The 14,795-nt window shown below is 53.9% G+C and overlaps 1 protein-coding gene across 19 annotated transcripts in view; it reads left to right on the forward strand.

Annotated features, from left to right (window-relative positions):
- Positions 1–14,795, forward strand: part of PLEKHA6 (pleckstrin homology domain containing A6) — a 135,433-nt gene that overhangs the window by 85,255 nt on the left and 35,383 nt on the right. For 18 of the 19 annotated variants that reach the window (XM_045787571.2, XM_087856827.1, XM_045787580.2 and 15 more), the window contains 3 exons: positions 8,678–8,758; positions 9,403–9,517; positions 14,211–14,315. In XM_045787571.2, the coding sequence (XP_045643527.2) occupies positions 8,678–8,758; positions 9,403–9,517; positions 14,211–14,315 (301 nt within the window). Of the gene's footprint in view, positions 1–1,671; positions 6,595–8,677; positions 8,759–9,402; positions 9,518–14,210; positions 14,316–14,795 lie in introns of those variants that run through there. The other variant, XM_087856833.1, reaches the window with a different exon arrangement.

Raw genomic sequence — 14,795 nt, forward strand, 5'->3', positions numbered from 1 at the left:
CAGAGGTGGCCTGCCAACTCCGGTTGGGAGGGGGAGGGAGAGGAGGGGCCACAGAGCAGATGGAACCTGCCTTCACATCCCCCAGCAAGAGGGATTTGAAGCTGAGCCCTCCCACCTCTCTCACTCACAGTCCGATATCCCAAAGCAGAATGGCACACGTCCGCTCCTCCCACCGCGGGGGGACCATGGGCCTGTCTCTGCAACCCCCCCATCATACAGCCCCTCTGCTCCTGCTGTGTGTCAGGTGCAGGCCCGGGCAGAGCAACAGAGAAGGCCCAGGCGGTGAGCAGCCCTTCCACAGCTCTGCACCGAGACAGCTGTTGTCAGACTAACGTTTATGGCTCCCCAGACCTGTCGCCCACGGGCTTAAGAGTGAGAGGGTTTGTGGCGTTCATCCCTGTGTTCTCACAGCCAGCCCGGTGGGTCTGTCCTCTGAATCCTGCATCTCTTTCCCTCTTCTTTCCTGGGGACAAGGAACTCAGGTTGGACAAATGGCACGAACTTTGTCTTCTCTCTTCTGTTGCTGTTTTGGGGCGACAGACCTCAGGTTCCCTGACTGCGAAATGGGCCTTGCCTTCCTCCCAGTGTGAGGACCAGACGGAGCGGCTTCATTTGGTCCCTTTGCTCCATACCCCTTTGTTCATTAGTCTTGTCTACTACGTAAGGCATACTTACGCCCATGGTTTCATTGTTAAAACGAGGAAGCTGAGGCGCGGAACAACTTGACCCTTGCGGATTGCTGGACTGGGAACTGAGAAGGCGTTTGTAGCTTCCGAGGGTGTGGAAGGAGGGACATCAGCCTGGCTGCATTGCTCTCTGAGCACTTACTTTGTAAAATTCTTTCCCTCGGGGTGGGCTGGGCTGGGGTGGGGTGAGACTGCTCTCTGTGGGACACCAGAACCAAATCTGCTGAGCTAGGAATGAGGAGAGCTGGTTCCAATGACCTTGCAGAGGCCTGGAAGTAGACAGCTGGGCCGCCTCAGCTTCTGAAGGGTAGAAGTTTGGGATTCAGCTCAGAGCTGGAGGAGGGGTAATTAATTATTGCCCTGTGCCTTTACCTCTTGGGACCCTTGCTGACTGTCGGAAGGGCACTTGGAGACCAAGGGAGGAGACGGCGGCCTTCCCCCTGCTCCCATCAGCTTAGCTGTGGCTGCTCAGCGGAGGAGAGGAGGAAAAGGTAGAGCCAGGAATTTAGGCCTTCCTTCCTCTCCTCCCCTCAGCAGGGAACAAATCCAAAGCCTGAGGGCGAGGAGGGCAAGGCGCCCCAGGGAGCCAGGTTGCCCCAGTTCTCCTAGTTGTGTCAGGGTGTGAGGGGCGAGTGCCTCTCTTCCGGCCCGTGACGACTTCTGGGCCCCAGAATCACAGTTCTTAACACTCGCAAGGGCCACTGCTGCTCTGACGGTTAAGGCCTGGCCGTGCCCGGAATGACATTCATCAACCAGAAAGGGCATAGGCCTGGCCTCCAGGAGGGCCCTGTGGTATGTCTGGATGTCCATGAGGGGGGTGGGGACGAGGGTCCTCGAGAGCCTTGGTACAGCAGCTCTTCACTGACCAATAAGGAAGAATTTCAACATTTTAATAACTGGCATGGTTATACCCAATACCTGTCCTGGTTATCTTCATGTTTCAGAAGGCAAATGGAATTCCAGAAAGTAAAATAGTTTGAAGACAAGATAATCCAAGCTAGGGTACGAGATCAGCATGAGAGTCCCGGTGAAGTTCCCCGGAGTGATACTCACCACCCCCTGCCCCCCCCCATACACACACACTATGAACCGTGAGCCAGATTAACGAGTGGTCAGCCTGCTCTCCCTGCTGTCGGGGCTGCTTTCCAGGCCCAGGGCAGGGGCTAGGCAACGATACAGTGAGAGACCACGGAAGGGCACAGCGGGGAAGGGAGGAGATCCGGCTCTGACCCCCGGATTTGTGATTTCCACCCCTTGGCTCTTGAGCTTTCTATCTGAGGTAGGGGCCAAGGGTCTGAGGGTCCGAGCTCTGGGGAAACGTCCCCCGGTATTCCATAACTGGCCATAGTAGGTAAGGAAAATGACTTTGGGCCCTTTGGGGTGGGGCTGGGGTCGTGAGGACAGGCAGAGTTAGGCAGAAAAGAGGGCAGCACAAGTCTTACCTCCTGGATACTCAGCCCAGTGGCCTAGCATTTTAGGCCCAAGCTTGCTTGGGGAGGACACCCTATTCTTGACGTTTTGGGAATTACTGTGGCATGGGAGGCGGGAGGGTGCAAGGGCGGAGAGGAGAGGAGAGAAGTGGTGCAGGTGTCAGGCTGGCAGCTGGGTCCCCAGAGCCCACACAGCTGGCACTTTGCTCTGTAGCCTCACAGGGAAAAGAGACAACACTGTGTGGAGGGGCTCCTTCCCACCTGCAGGTAACCGAGAAGCACCACCAGGACCTGACCTCCTTTGGTCTCTTCTCTGGGTGGCAGCAATAGGCAGGAGGACAGAAGGACTTTGGTGGGGAGAAGAGGGCGGTGAATTTTTCCCTGGGATTGACCAGGAGCACTTCTGGAATCAGGCACACCAGCACTGTTGGAAATGGAAGCCGGGCTGGTTCTCATTGGGACAGAATGCTGGAGCCGATAAAGCTCCCTGAAAATAATGATGAGATCCAGAGGGGGAGGTGGGGAGCAGGAGCCAAACCTCTCCTACCTTCCCCTCCTCCTCCGTCAGCAGCAGCCATCCCGGGAGTGCGGACAGTCTCGCTGGGAATCTGCTAGCTGGGGAAAAGAAGGAAGTGGGAGGGATGGGCCCCGGGCAGCCCTCCTTCCCTCTCACCCCGCTCACCCCGTGTCCTCTCTCCCCATAATGAGCCGTGATGCCAGGAGCCAGAGCGCTCTCAGGATGGGGAAGGCTCGCTGGCTAATTCTCTGTCAGCAGATTCTCAGGAGCTATGGAAATGAAGCAGCTTGGTGTTGGGCGATAACCAGGAGGGGCCCAGAGGGTGGAAAGAGTTGGGCGTATTTTTCTAGTTGTTCAGTATTGATCACGGTGGGAGCTCTGGGTGTCCAGCCTGGGTGTGCATATGTGTGCACGCGTGTGCACTTGTGTGTGTGCATGTGCCTGCACAGGGGTCGTGAAGACTCAGGCTGAATTTGCTGCTTTTGTGTTTTGTTTTGTTTTGAATTTGCTGCTTTTGACAGTGTCGTTGTGCCAGGGAGTCCTCCAGAAAGAGGCTGATTCTTGGGGAGTGTGTTTGGAGACAAATCAGCCCTTGGTTATCTCTGCGGTGAGGCTGTTGCTAGGACCTACAGGCTGCGAGTGTTTCGGGAAGGAGGAAAGATTTAAGTAGATGGAGAGATGGATGCTTGCAAAGTGGAGAGGATTGGTCTCTGTTCTTTGTCATGTACCGGTGCTGGCACTTCGGGAATGCCAGCCCCCTGTACGTGCAGCCCCCACCCCATACACTTGCCTTCTTAGTCCTGACATGGTGTGGTTTTCGTTTTCTAGCTCTGGCACCGGGCATATTTCTTGATTTTTTTTTTAAACAAAATAGCCATAGCCATTATCTCTTATGCATAAAACATTGCACATTTTGAAAGTTTACAGCTAGGGGCACCTGGGTGGCTCAGTAGGTTAGGAGTCTGCCTTCGGTTCAGGTCATGATCCCAGGTCCTGGAATTGAGTCCTGCATCGGGCTCCTTGCTCAGTGGGGAGCCTGCCTCTCCCTCTGCCTGCTGCTCCCCCTGCTTGTGCTCTCTCTCTCTGTCCAATAAATAAATAAAATCTAAAAAAAAAAAAAAAGAAAGAAAAAGAAAGTTTATAGCTATTATTTCATAGAATTAGAAGGTACCACATTTGTGCACGAGAAAATGAAGAACCAAAGAAGTCAGGTCACACTGCTAATTCATGCTGGGTCTTGGACTGAAAGCCTGGTCTTGCCCAGTTCTCTTTTTCCTGATGGCACTGCCATTGGGGCCACCTTCATAGATCCAGCGGATATTGTGACCACCTAGTGGGTGACCCAGGAGTTTAGGGATGTCCCTGCCCCATCACAAAATCTCCCTTACTGCTTGAGGTGCCCCCCTCTTTGGGTGGAGTTCAGGAGGTCCTTTGGAGATGAATTCGTAACCATTTGTCCCTGAGAAATGGAGGCCTTTGACACCCCCCTCCAAAAAAAGGAAAGAAGAGACAAAAAAACTAGTTACCTAACCTCGTTTTCCTTTTTAACTATTGTGCACCTGGTATGTTCTTCCTGAGTCTAACCTAAAACGAAAGCCTGTCATTCTGTGCAGTTTAGTGGCGAAGGAAAAGAAACCCAGCCAGGCATTCTGTGTGCCTGAATCCTGAGGGTTTCCGAGCGCTCACCAAGCAGGGGAAACCCCTGAGCCTTCATTCCTCCCCCCCTTGTGCTAGCTTCACTGGGCACAGGAGAAGTAATTTAACTTACAACTTAAGCAAAGCCTGTGGGAGGCCCCTGAGCTCAGCTTGAAGAGAAAGGGGATATTTTTGCCTTCTAGAGGAAGAAAACTCATTTTCCCAGTGCACCCCCGCCCCTCCCCTCCTGTGCAGATGAGCTTAATTTTCTTCCCCTCCTAATGAAGATGGATCAAAGCCAAGCTATATATTCAAGGGGGAGCCAGGCAGGGGAGCTGAGCGAGGGGGCGAGGGGGCAGAAACAGAGCCTCTCTCATGGAGAGGAAGTAATTAATTTTAAGAGAAAGCAAAGATAGGGAAGCTCTTGGTAATAGAGTGTCGAACTCCAAACGCAGGTGGCTAAAAATTAAGTCAGAGCATGGAGAGTTTCTTTTGTTTGTTCATTCATTCACAACTTGATTCAACAAATATTTATTAGACACCTACTGCGCACAAGGAGAGACCTCAAGCTGGCATCGGGGGAGGGCCCAGAGCCCCATAACCAGAGCAGGGCTCAAATAATTGGACTGGGACGGGGAGAGGTAGCATCTGGCCACTGAAATCTCTTGTCACCATTTGCAAAAGTACCACGAAATGGTCGAATGTATCGACTGTTTGGATTTAGGATTCGTTACTCAAGTGTCAGCCGCTGAGCCCAGCTACGACCGACCAGCTTGACCCATCACGGGTTAAGTAATAATGTTGTCCATTTGCTTTGCCATTCACTGATTGCACTGTTCTCTGGCTGAGTTCTGACCTCAATCCAAAAAATTAGATTAGCCCTTCCCTTTCAGTGTCTGTTGTGACATAACAACAGCCTATGATGACAGCAGACTGTTTGGGGCTGTTCTAACGAACCACGTTGGTCAGAGAGCATTCTGTCATCTGAAGGCAGAAATGGAATGATACAGAAAGCCGGAGGGACTGCAATTTGATATCCAAAAAGCCCATCTCGGCCGCAGAAGGTAACAGTGGGTCTGGAACCTCCCTTGTCAGAACCCTTGATGAGCTCAGCCAGGGCTGAGACTCGTTAATGAGTCTGATTGCAGAGTGAGCTGGCCTGGAGGCAGGGGGATGGAAGAGATGACCTTCAGAAGGCCCTTGTCATCCAAGGGCCCTAAGACATAGCGGGCATTCGGAAAAGGGGAGATCTGACCGTCTTCGGCCACCGGAGAGCTCCGGGAACTTCACAGCGATGCAGACCTCCTCGCCCCTGAGCAGATCTGCCAGCCGCCAGCTGGGATTTATCATATGGCATCTGGGAAGATTTTCAGAAGTAAACACATGGTGACCCCCTCCGAGCCCTGTTTGCTGCCCTGTTCCTCACAAGCTTCGGGAGGACGCTGTCGTTCGAGTTCACCCCAGCAAAGAAGCCAGGCCTTGCCACCAGCTCTGACTCCCAGGCCCATGGGCTCCACGTGCCCCTCAGCTGGACCCCCGGCGGAGGGCCCGCCAGCTGGGGCTGTGTTCTAAGGGAGCGTGGTGGGGGACGCCGCACAGAAGCCCGGTTCCCAGCACCCCGTCTGCACAGAAGTCTGGACCGGCTAGGAGGCGTGGGGAAAGTTAATCTCAGCTTCTAGGCGGCGGCGAATTTGGAGCCTCATTTAACCCTTGTGCCCACGGGATCAGAAGGGTCTCTGAGAAGCACGTGGATTTCAGCCCGGGGGCCTGTGTTCTGGGCTGGGGGTCGGGAGCCAGGGAAGACTGCCTTCCTGCAGGTCGGGCTGGCGCCAGTGTGTGCCGTGCAGATGGGAACGCAGCCCCACACTGCTCCGCCCGCCCCGCTACTCTGTGTCCTTAGCTCAGTGAGGTCGGACTACCTGGAAGTTGCACACCTGCTCCACACACGCCTGCCTCCGTTTCAGCATTTTCTCCTCGGGGACCTGAACCGGGAGGATACCATCCCTGCTCCCTTATTCTGCCTCCAGCACTCGGACGGCAGCCTTTGGGTTGGATGCTAGGAAGCCACAGCCCCCCCACCCCCCGGGCACCTGGGCACCCCCTACCACCCCCAGGGAGAGCCCCTCCCCCTCCCCTAGCACCGGAGCCCGGAGGAGGGGGAGCCAGCAGCACCTGCCGTGCACCCTGAGCTCAGCCCCGGGGACCGGAGGACTTACTTCTCAGAGGGATGGTGAGAGCAGGGTGGCTGGCAGGTCCTCTGAGGCTGCCGAACAGGGAACAGAGCTGCCAAAAGGATGTTGAAGTTTCGGGCTGATCGCCGGGTCAGGTAGGGATTTCTTCTGCAGACTGTGAGCCGAGTTCAGGCAGCAGGCTGACTGGCAGCTCGTCGGGTCGGGGGGCTTCAGAGTGAGGGCCCTGCCAGACCTGACCTGGAGAAGGAAGAGGAGTTAGGTCAATGGCTGCTGCATTGCAGTGCTTGTGAAGGGGAAGCTATTTTGAAATTGGTAGCGCCGGGATGGAGACAGGACGTCATCTGTAGGGGTTGCTGGGTAGGAGAGTCTGGGGCAGGGAGAGGTTTGCTGAACCTTGAGAGACCTGTGCCGGCTGACAGCAGGCTGTGTGTGTGCTTCTGTGTGTGTGTTTGTCTGTCTGTCTATACCAGTGCCTGCGGGGAAGGTTCCAGCAGTTAGCACAGGGAACATGTAGAGCAAAAGGGGACTGGGGGGCGGTGGATGTGGGAGGTGGGGAGCAGGCACTCTGTGCCACTGGGAAAAAGCAGAGGTTTTGGCACCTCGAGGACCTTATTTTCACAGACTGCTCACCCCCTTCCTCATGGGGGAAAGCCAGGGATGGGGGGTGACTGGAAAGAGCTACCCTTCCTTGCAAAGATCCCCCGCAGTTGAGGAGAGCATCCCTGTTGGAGGGAGGAGGGAATAAAGTTTGGGAAGTGGGGGAGCAGGTGAGCAATGTGTTGGAGTTAGAACCCAGGCCAGATTTAGGGTCCTGGCCAGCAAGCCCGAGCTGCCAAACCCAGATTTCCATATAGACTGTGGCCACTGCCCGCTGGGCTTCTATCTGCCACAGGCCTTTGGATTCCATCTCAACATGGCTGGTTTGGAAGCTGAAAAAACACCCTTTGATATTATCATTAGCTTCAACAGACAGCGCAGGGGCTGGGACTCCTAGACTATTGAAGGGGGCAACTAAAGGTGACCTCGCTCATGGGGCTAAAGGGACCAAGCGATGCTCTCTGTCCTTGGGTGCCAGGTAATCTGCCACTTGCCGAGCAACCCTGGCTGTTCGCGGTAGGGCTGCTCAAGTGGCCCGGTGTTAGGACCCCCAAGCCTGGCGTGGCCTCAGCAGGCTCTGTCCAGATGCCTGCTTCTTGGGGTGGACTGAGCCTGTCCTGGGCTCTCACAGTCTCTGTCTCAAGAGGGATGGGTGAGGAGGACCTTAAGTCTCATCTAGCCCCCCACTGGCTGGATGCTTAACGTCTATAATATTCTTGCCAAGTGGTCCCCTGCTTGCAAATCCATCGCAAATGGCTGCCATTTTCGGCTTAGTCCCGCGGCACCAGCCCCCCTCCAAGTTCTATCTGTTACCCTTCCTCCCCTGTCTCCCCCCAAAGTCACCAGGAAACTAGCCTGACATTCAGCCAGCCAGAGAGCCACGGCAGGCCTTCCCAAAGGAGCGGCCGCGGCTCTGCTCCCCGTCTGCCTCTGCACAGACCCTGCTCCCTGGCAGGCTATCCTCCCTGCGCCCCACCCCACTCGCAGGCCACAGCAGACCTTAATGAGATCTGACCGTTGAGCTGGCACTAACCTCAATGCCTGACAGCCCCTGACGTCTCAGCTACAGCTCAGCCCCTTAGACGCAGAAACCCTGGGCTCCGGAGTGTGAGTGGGTCCCAGGTCAAGCTCAGGAATGGAGTTTCTGGACCTCTGGTTTCACTTAAAGAAAGAGGTGGTACGTAAAACAGGAGAGGAAGGAGTCCAAGGTCACAAGAGAATTCTTTCAGCAAATAATGAGTGAGCAGTTTTTAATGTGGAGCACGGGCAGGAGCTGTTCCTGGGAGAGAACCTGCCACACAGGGAGCCTTGGCTGTTGGAGGCCCCCGCCCCCACCCACGTACACGCCCAGGGTCACCACTGAAGGGGTTAAGTGGGGCTTATTTCCAGCCTCCGGGAATCTCTATAAGTAGTTCGCACTGACAATGAAAGGTGTCTCCCCACCCCCCACCTGGCTGCAGCTGCTCTTTCTACAGCTCAGCCCTCTATCCTGCCTCTCCTGGACGCACAGAGGGCAGAAGGACGCTCTCCTAAGTGGTCACCCCTCCCTGTCACTGCCCACCCACCCTTGGCTCTGTCTCCATCTTTATCACAACTTCTGTCTGTTCTTTGCCTCCACAGCCACAATGAAAGACGGAACACATTTCTACACCCAGTGACTGGCCAGGTCCCAGAAGAAAACAAAAAATTTAACTTGAAAACGTACGTCTGTCCCTGCTGGCTGCCTGACCTTTCCACCGCTCCCCCCACACTTTGCAGTTGAGAAGGGGAAGGGAGGGGGTGGTGAACAGAGGGACTTAGGGTCTTTCACCCCAGCCCTGAGGAATGGAAGCTTCTGAGGGCCGTCCGGCTGGACGCCCTCACTCACTCTTTCCAGCATCTCCCCAGATCTCAGGCCGGTGCCGCCAAAAGATTGTGCTGGAGGAGTGAGACAGGTCTGAGGTGGGCCTCTCACCAGAGGCCTTTAAGGGAAGTGCTGAGGGAAGCTGATAGAACCCTCAGAGCCAAATGCAAATTCCTCTCGCTGTGGATCTTGGCTCAGTGCACGAAAAGGAAAAAAAAAAAAACCAGATAATTAAATGGCTCCCATAGTCTACTGAGCCATTGTGTCTTTTCAATTAGAAGGAAAAGGAGTTCCAGAGTCCTAAGGTCTAGGTTTTTAAAATAAATTTACAGGAAAGAAAGAGGAAACTGTCCAAGATTACTGGCATGTGGTCTCAGAAGAGCAGAGGGAGCAGCTGAGGTGACCTCCGTGGGTGGCGGGGTGGGGAAGATGGATGGGGCCTTTCCATTCTTCCTGGGTTTTGACTAGTTTCTTTCCTCTCTTTTGGTCAATGTGAAATCAGATCGGCCTTGGACATGTCCAATAAAGCAGGTGGGAAACGCCCGGCTATCACCAACAGTGACGTACCCAACCACAACATGGTGTCCGAGGTCCCCCCAGAGCGGCCCAGCGTCCGGGTAAGTCTAGCCCCCGAGGCCAGCTGTCGGGCAGGGATCCTAGGAAATACATGAGCCTGTCCGGCTGTCTCCACAGGCTCCACAGAACAGGTGAGGTGATACAAGAGGAGTGGAGAGTGGCAAGGGAAGAGGGGTCAGACCAGCACCTTGTAGAAGACTGATCTCTAGACCAGGGGTTCTCGACCTCGGCACTATTAGTGTTTGGGGCCAGATAGTTCTTTGTGGTGTGGGACTGTCCTTCCACTGTAGGATGGTGAGCAGTGTCCCCCGCCTTTACCCATCAGATGCCCGTAGACCCCGCCCTGTGACAACCGGTGTCTCCAGACATTGTTCAGTGTCCCCTGTGGGACAAAACTGCCCCCTCCCCTTCCTGTGGAGAACCACTGACCTAGGGGGACAGCAAAAGAGGACTAACTCCTGAGGCCTATGGCGTCGAGAGCTCAGAAAGGAAGGAGCGCCTCAGGAGGAAGAAGTAATCCAGAGAAGAATGTGGCATAGAGGTCAAGTAAGATAAGGGCTGAATGCGTCCCTGGGGTTTAGCCCTGGAGACCCTGACTCGTGGTGGGATGAGGGCAGAAGGCAAGCCAGACAGGGCTAACGAGGAATTGGGAGGGGAGACGGAGAGACGGTGAGGAATTAGGGACTGGTCTTCTAAGAAACTAGACAGTAACCGGTGATATAGTCGTCCAAGGGAGCGCTCTCCGAAAATTAAATTGGACCTGAGCTTTATGTATTACCGAGGATAAATCCTGAATGTGTGTTGCTGAGTAAGAAGCAGGTTGCAGAGTATGAACGCTGTGGTACCATTTACGTGAAACGGCCTACGTGAAAGCAGTACGACGCGCGGACAGGTAGATTGCGCTACAAGCGTGTAATCAGGGGCAGGCAGACTAGTTCTGAGTCAGCGGTTGCGTCTAGGAAGGAAGAAAGGTAGTGAGACTGAGGAGTGGTTCAAAGGGGGTTTCAGCTCTATTTGTCGTGGGCTATTAGGGGGAAACCAACACATAGTGGTGATTTATTCTCTACTTTTCTGAAATATTTGAAATATTGAAAAATGTTTATTTATAAAGAAACTTGACTGTTAGGGGAATGAGGGGCAGGGGATGGAATCTGGAAGATATGTAAGCTAGTGGGGGGCCTTCTTGGTCCGTTTCGCTTTGCTTCAGGAGGTGCGAGCAGGAGGGGAATGGCCCAGTAGATAGGTTCGGGAGGAAGGGGACAGCTGTGAGTCTCATGGAGACAGGAGAAGTCAGAGGCAGGGGTGATGTTAGCCTGCTTAGGGAAGGGGCCCCCCTTCTGCGCTGCGGAGAAAAGGTATGTAAAGCTAGGCAGTGCAGGTCTAGGAAGTTAAAGACATTCCCATCTGATATCCTCAACTTCTATAGGGAAGTAGGAGGGAGGGTTTTCTGCAGAGAGGAGTGGGGTGGGTGGAGAGGCATTGGGGCTTGAGAATATGCCCAGAGTTCAGAGAACAAGAACAGAGGTCTACAAGGGGCATGTGAAATATTGCGTGATAATGTTGAAGGGTCATTTGAGGTCATAGACTTGACTCTGAGTGGCTCCAGTCCACAGATGCGTGTGGTTTTCCTCCAGTGCTGCTCCCAGCCCGGCTGTGAAAGCAGGGGAGGCAGATGGTTGGATTAGCCTAAGGTGGAGCGTTGCTGGGAAGCTGTGGCAGAAAGATAAGGAGGCGAGGGCATAGAGGGTTGGCAGGAGAATGGCAGAAGGGGTGAGCTATGGGAGCAACTTCTAGGCTGCAGAGTGGAGGGGAAGCCGTGGCAGAAGACGGACTGAGGAGGAAGGGAAGGATTTGGGGAGTTGCTTATTCTTCGGGTGGTGGGTGACTTCCTCAGGTGCCTAATCTTTATATGTGGATTTTTACTAGTAAAGTTTGGAAAAGAATTGTATTCCCCAGTTTGGGATGTGCTTTATAATCAAGCCCAATTTCTTCTTTCTTTCCTTCTGCAAGTATGTACTAAGTGCTTATTGTAGCTGGGCCCTGGTGATGAAGAGACACGCAAGCCTCAGCTTCCTCCCTACAAAGAGCTCAGAGTCTGGAGAAGGAGCTGGAAAGCCAACTGCTCCATTGCAGGGTGACAAGTTTTAGACCGCAGGAATGGACAGAGAAAAGGGCCAGCTCACTGCGCTGGGGGGTCTGGGAGGTTTTGTGGAGTCGGGGTGGGTGGCCTACCCTGGGCTTAAAGGATGAGTTGGGATTTGTCAGGAGACAAGGGAGATGGGGCTCCCCACCTCACCTGTGGGAGAACAAGGTGAGCAAAGGCGGGGGCCTGGGAGAGAGCCACCTGGAGTTCGGCCTGACAGTGAGGGCCCCGTCGGGTAGACGCGTCGAAGACGGGTCATGGGCCCTACAAATCTTACCCACTTGTCCTTGTGTGCTGTGCTAAGGCACTGAATTCCCTTCTAAGTGATGAGAGGTCGTAAGAAATGTTCAGGGAGCATCGTGACGATGCTGTGTTTTAGAGACGTAGCCTTACTTTGTGGTAGATGGTACGCAGCAAGAAGAGGTGATGGCCTGGGAGGAAAGAACAGATGCGAGAACCATTAGGAACAGAGACTCACGCCCTGCGCCAAGGCCGTGTAAGGAGCGGAGGAAGGAGGGAACCGTGTGAGACAGTTCAGGGGTCAGGTCTGGGCAACCGGGTGGCTTGGAGTACCATTCGCCGGGTGAGAGCTACGGAACAGGCTTGGTGAGAAAGAGGATGAGTTTCCTTTCGCACTTCCTTAGGCCTGGTTGGGCGACCAGTCACAAAATGGGCTGAGGCTGGGAGACAGGTGTTAGACACGGGTTAGGGCGTTTTCAGCGTAGCGCTGCTAGCCGAGCAACGGGTGTAGATGAGATACGTAGACAGCGTAGAACAAGAAAAACGAGAATTGGAAGTTTGGTTGAGGTCCACCAATAAGGTAAAGGTGGCGACTGAGAAGGAGCGGCCACGGAGGGAGGAAAGAATCCTGTCACAGAAACCAAAAGAAGGGTTTCAGGGACAGAAAGGGCAATGTTGTCAGTGTTGTAGAATGGCCAAGGACAGAGTGGCTTTAATTCAATGACATGGCAACTGGCCCTTCAGGAAAGAGGTGGGAGGGGGTTTGGAGTAAACGTGAGGCAAGGACGTCAGGACGCTTCCCAGGAGCCTGTTCCTGCGAGGAAGAGAGGGCTACCCGAGGGCCTGCAGGGGTGTAGGGTTGAGGGGCAGTTCCGGTGGATGTGGCCGCGTGAGAGAGAGGGAGAGCTGGCGGAGGGGAGAGACAGACAGAGACAGGCTGATGCTTTAAGGATGAGCGTGTTTGCTCAGGAGAAGCAGCTAGCGGAGAAGGAAAGGTTGAAGAGATTTGAGAAAAAATTATCCATGGAGCAAAATCTCAGGAAATGGCAGATAGAACGTGTTAGGCTTGAAAAGGAGGACGACACCTCTTCTTTTGACATTGGAGAGAAAGAGGTGACAGTGGTGAGGACAGTAATTTTCTAGGTAAAAGGGTGTGAAATTGAGGAAGTGTGTGTCTGATAACCTGGATTATCTCCATGGAGCAGAGCTGGGTCTGCTGGGCCAGGCTGAGGTTGGGGATGGGGCGGGGGGGGGGGGCCTGTGTGCTGGCTTCATCCATACGGCGGAACCATAATCACAAGCCCTAATCTGGCTGAGAGTGCAGGGAGGGGATAATTTGATTGCTCTGGGATTTTGAGTTTTAGAAAAGCTCCAGCAATGAGAATGGATGGGGTGTTTGAGAGGGTCGGTGACCTACCCCAACGTGCAGCTGGGCTTTGTGGGGAAATAACTACCACCAGGACGTGGCTAATGGGCCCAGAAAAAAAGGGAAGGACTGAGGAGCTGGGGAATCCAGTAGAAAAGCTGGTGGTATTGAGTATTGAGTGAGAAAGCCCAAAGGAGGGGATGGCATCAGGAAATGGGAATACCAGGGCTGAAGATGTGGGTGCAGCTGTGGGAGTGAGTGCCGGGGTAGCAGTGACTGATTTTGGAATTGAGGCTGTCACAGTACTACAGGTTAGGGCGCTGGATCAGTCATCATCAAGGACAATGCCACAGGGATGGCCAGACTTAGAATGAAGATGATTGATACCGGAATCCTAAGACTCTGAAGGAATGATCTAGAAGCTGACAGTGATGAGAAGGGCTGAACAGTGGAAGATCAGCGGTGCTTCCAGAGAGATTATAGCCAGAATGTGGAAGGATGACAGTGTCCATGTGGCAATAAGGAGCCAGAGGAACCCCTGTGTGTCTTCCCTGCTCTGTGCTATGTACATTTGAGAGTGAGCAGGACTCCGAGAGATGATGATGTAGGGAATCTACTGGCATTTGTGTGGGTTCCAGAAAGCATTATGAGAGAGGCGGGGAATCAGGACAGTAGAAGAAAGATAGCCCAGGAGTAAAATGAGAATTCTTATTTTCTCCTTAAAACAACGACAGAATCCGTACCACTGTGAGACAGGTCAGACTATTATTTTGAGCCCTGTTTTAGAGATAAGAAAAAGAGTCAAAGAATTGGAAAGGTGTGCCCTTGAGTTAGGAACAGATCCAGGAGTCATACCTGGCCCTCTAAGCGTGAGGACACCCCAGGCGTGGAGAGAGCTATAGCCCCCAGCAAGGGTGGCTCCCACTGCAGATGGAGCGGGGAGGAGGGGAGGAAGAAAGTCAGGTGGGTTTCTCTGTCTCCCCAGGCAACCCGAACGTCCCGCAAGGCCATCGCCTTTGGGAAGCGCTCACACTCCATGAAGCGAAATCTCAATGCACCTGTCACCAAGGCGGGCTGGCTCTTCAAACAGGTAAGGCCTCCTCCACTGTCCGCCCACTTTTTCCTCATCACTCTGGCTCCTCTGTAGTTACAATAATAGCCCCTGCATGTTTTGGTATGTCCTCCCGTGTCCTATTTTCGGTATGTTGTATCTCTGGGAGTGAATCTCCCAATTTTATAAAGACTCAGAGAAGTTGAGTATCTTCCCCAAATCACACAGAAACATTAGTGCTGCATTTGGGAGCCCAGCCAGGTCTCCTAATGGGCAGATGGAATGACAGAAATAGGCTGGGTCGCACACTCCGTCGAAGCAACCCACTGGCTCATTCTGGAGGTCCCTCTTGGATCCACTAATTCTTCCCAGTTTGACCTCGCCACCCTCCCTGCCCACCCTCTGCCCACTCATCCTGGCTCACCTCTCACCCCTTTTCTCTTCCCTGGGAGGGACACTGAGGCCCAGGATGGCGGAACCGGAAGGTTACAGACAATCATCTAACGTCACTTTCCTGCA

This window comes from Ursus americanus, chromosome 2 (assembly GCF_024610735.1).
Source record: "Ursus americanus isolate L20-20 chromosome 2, mUrsAme1.1.p, whole genome shotgun sequence".
Classification (NCBI taxonomy): domain Eukaryota; kingdom Metazoa; phylum Chordata; class Mammalia; order Carnivora; family Ursidae; genus Ursus; species Ursus americanus.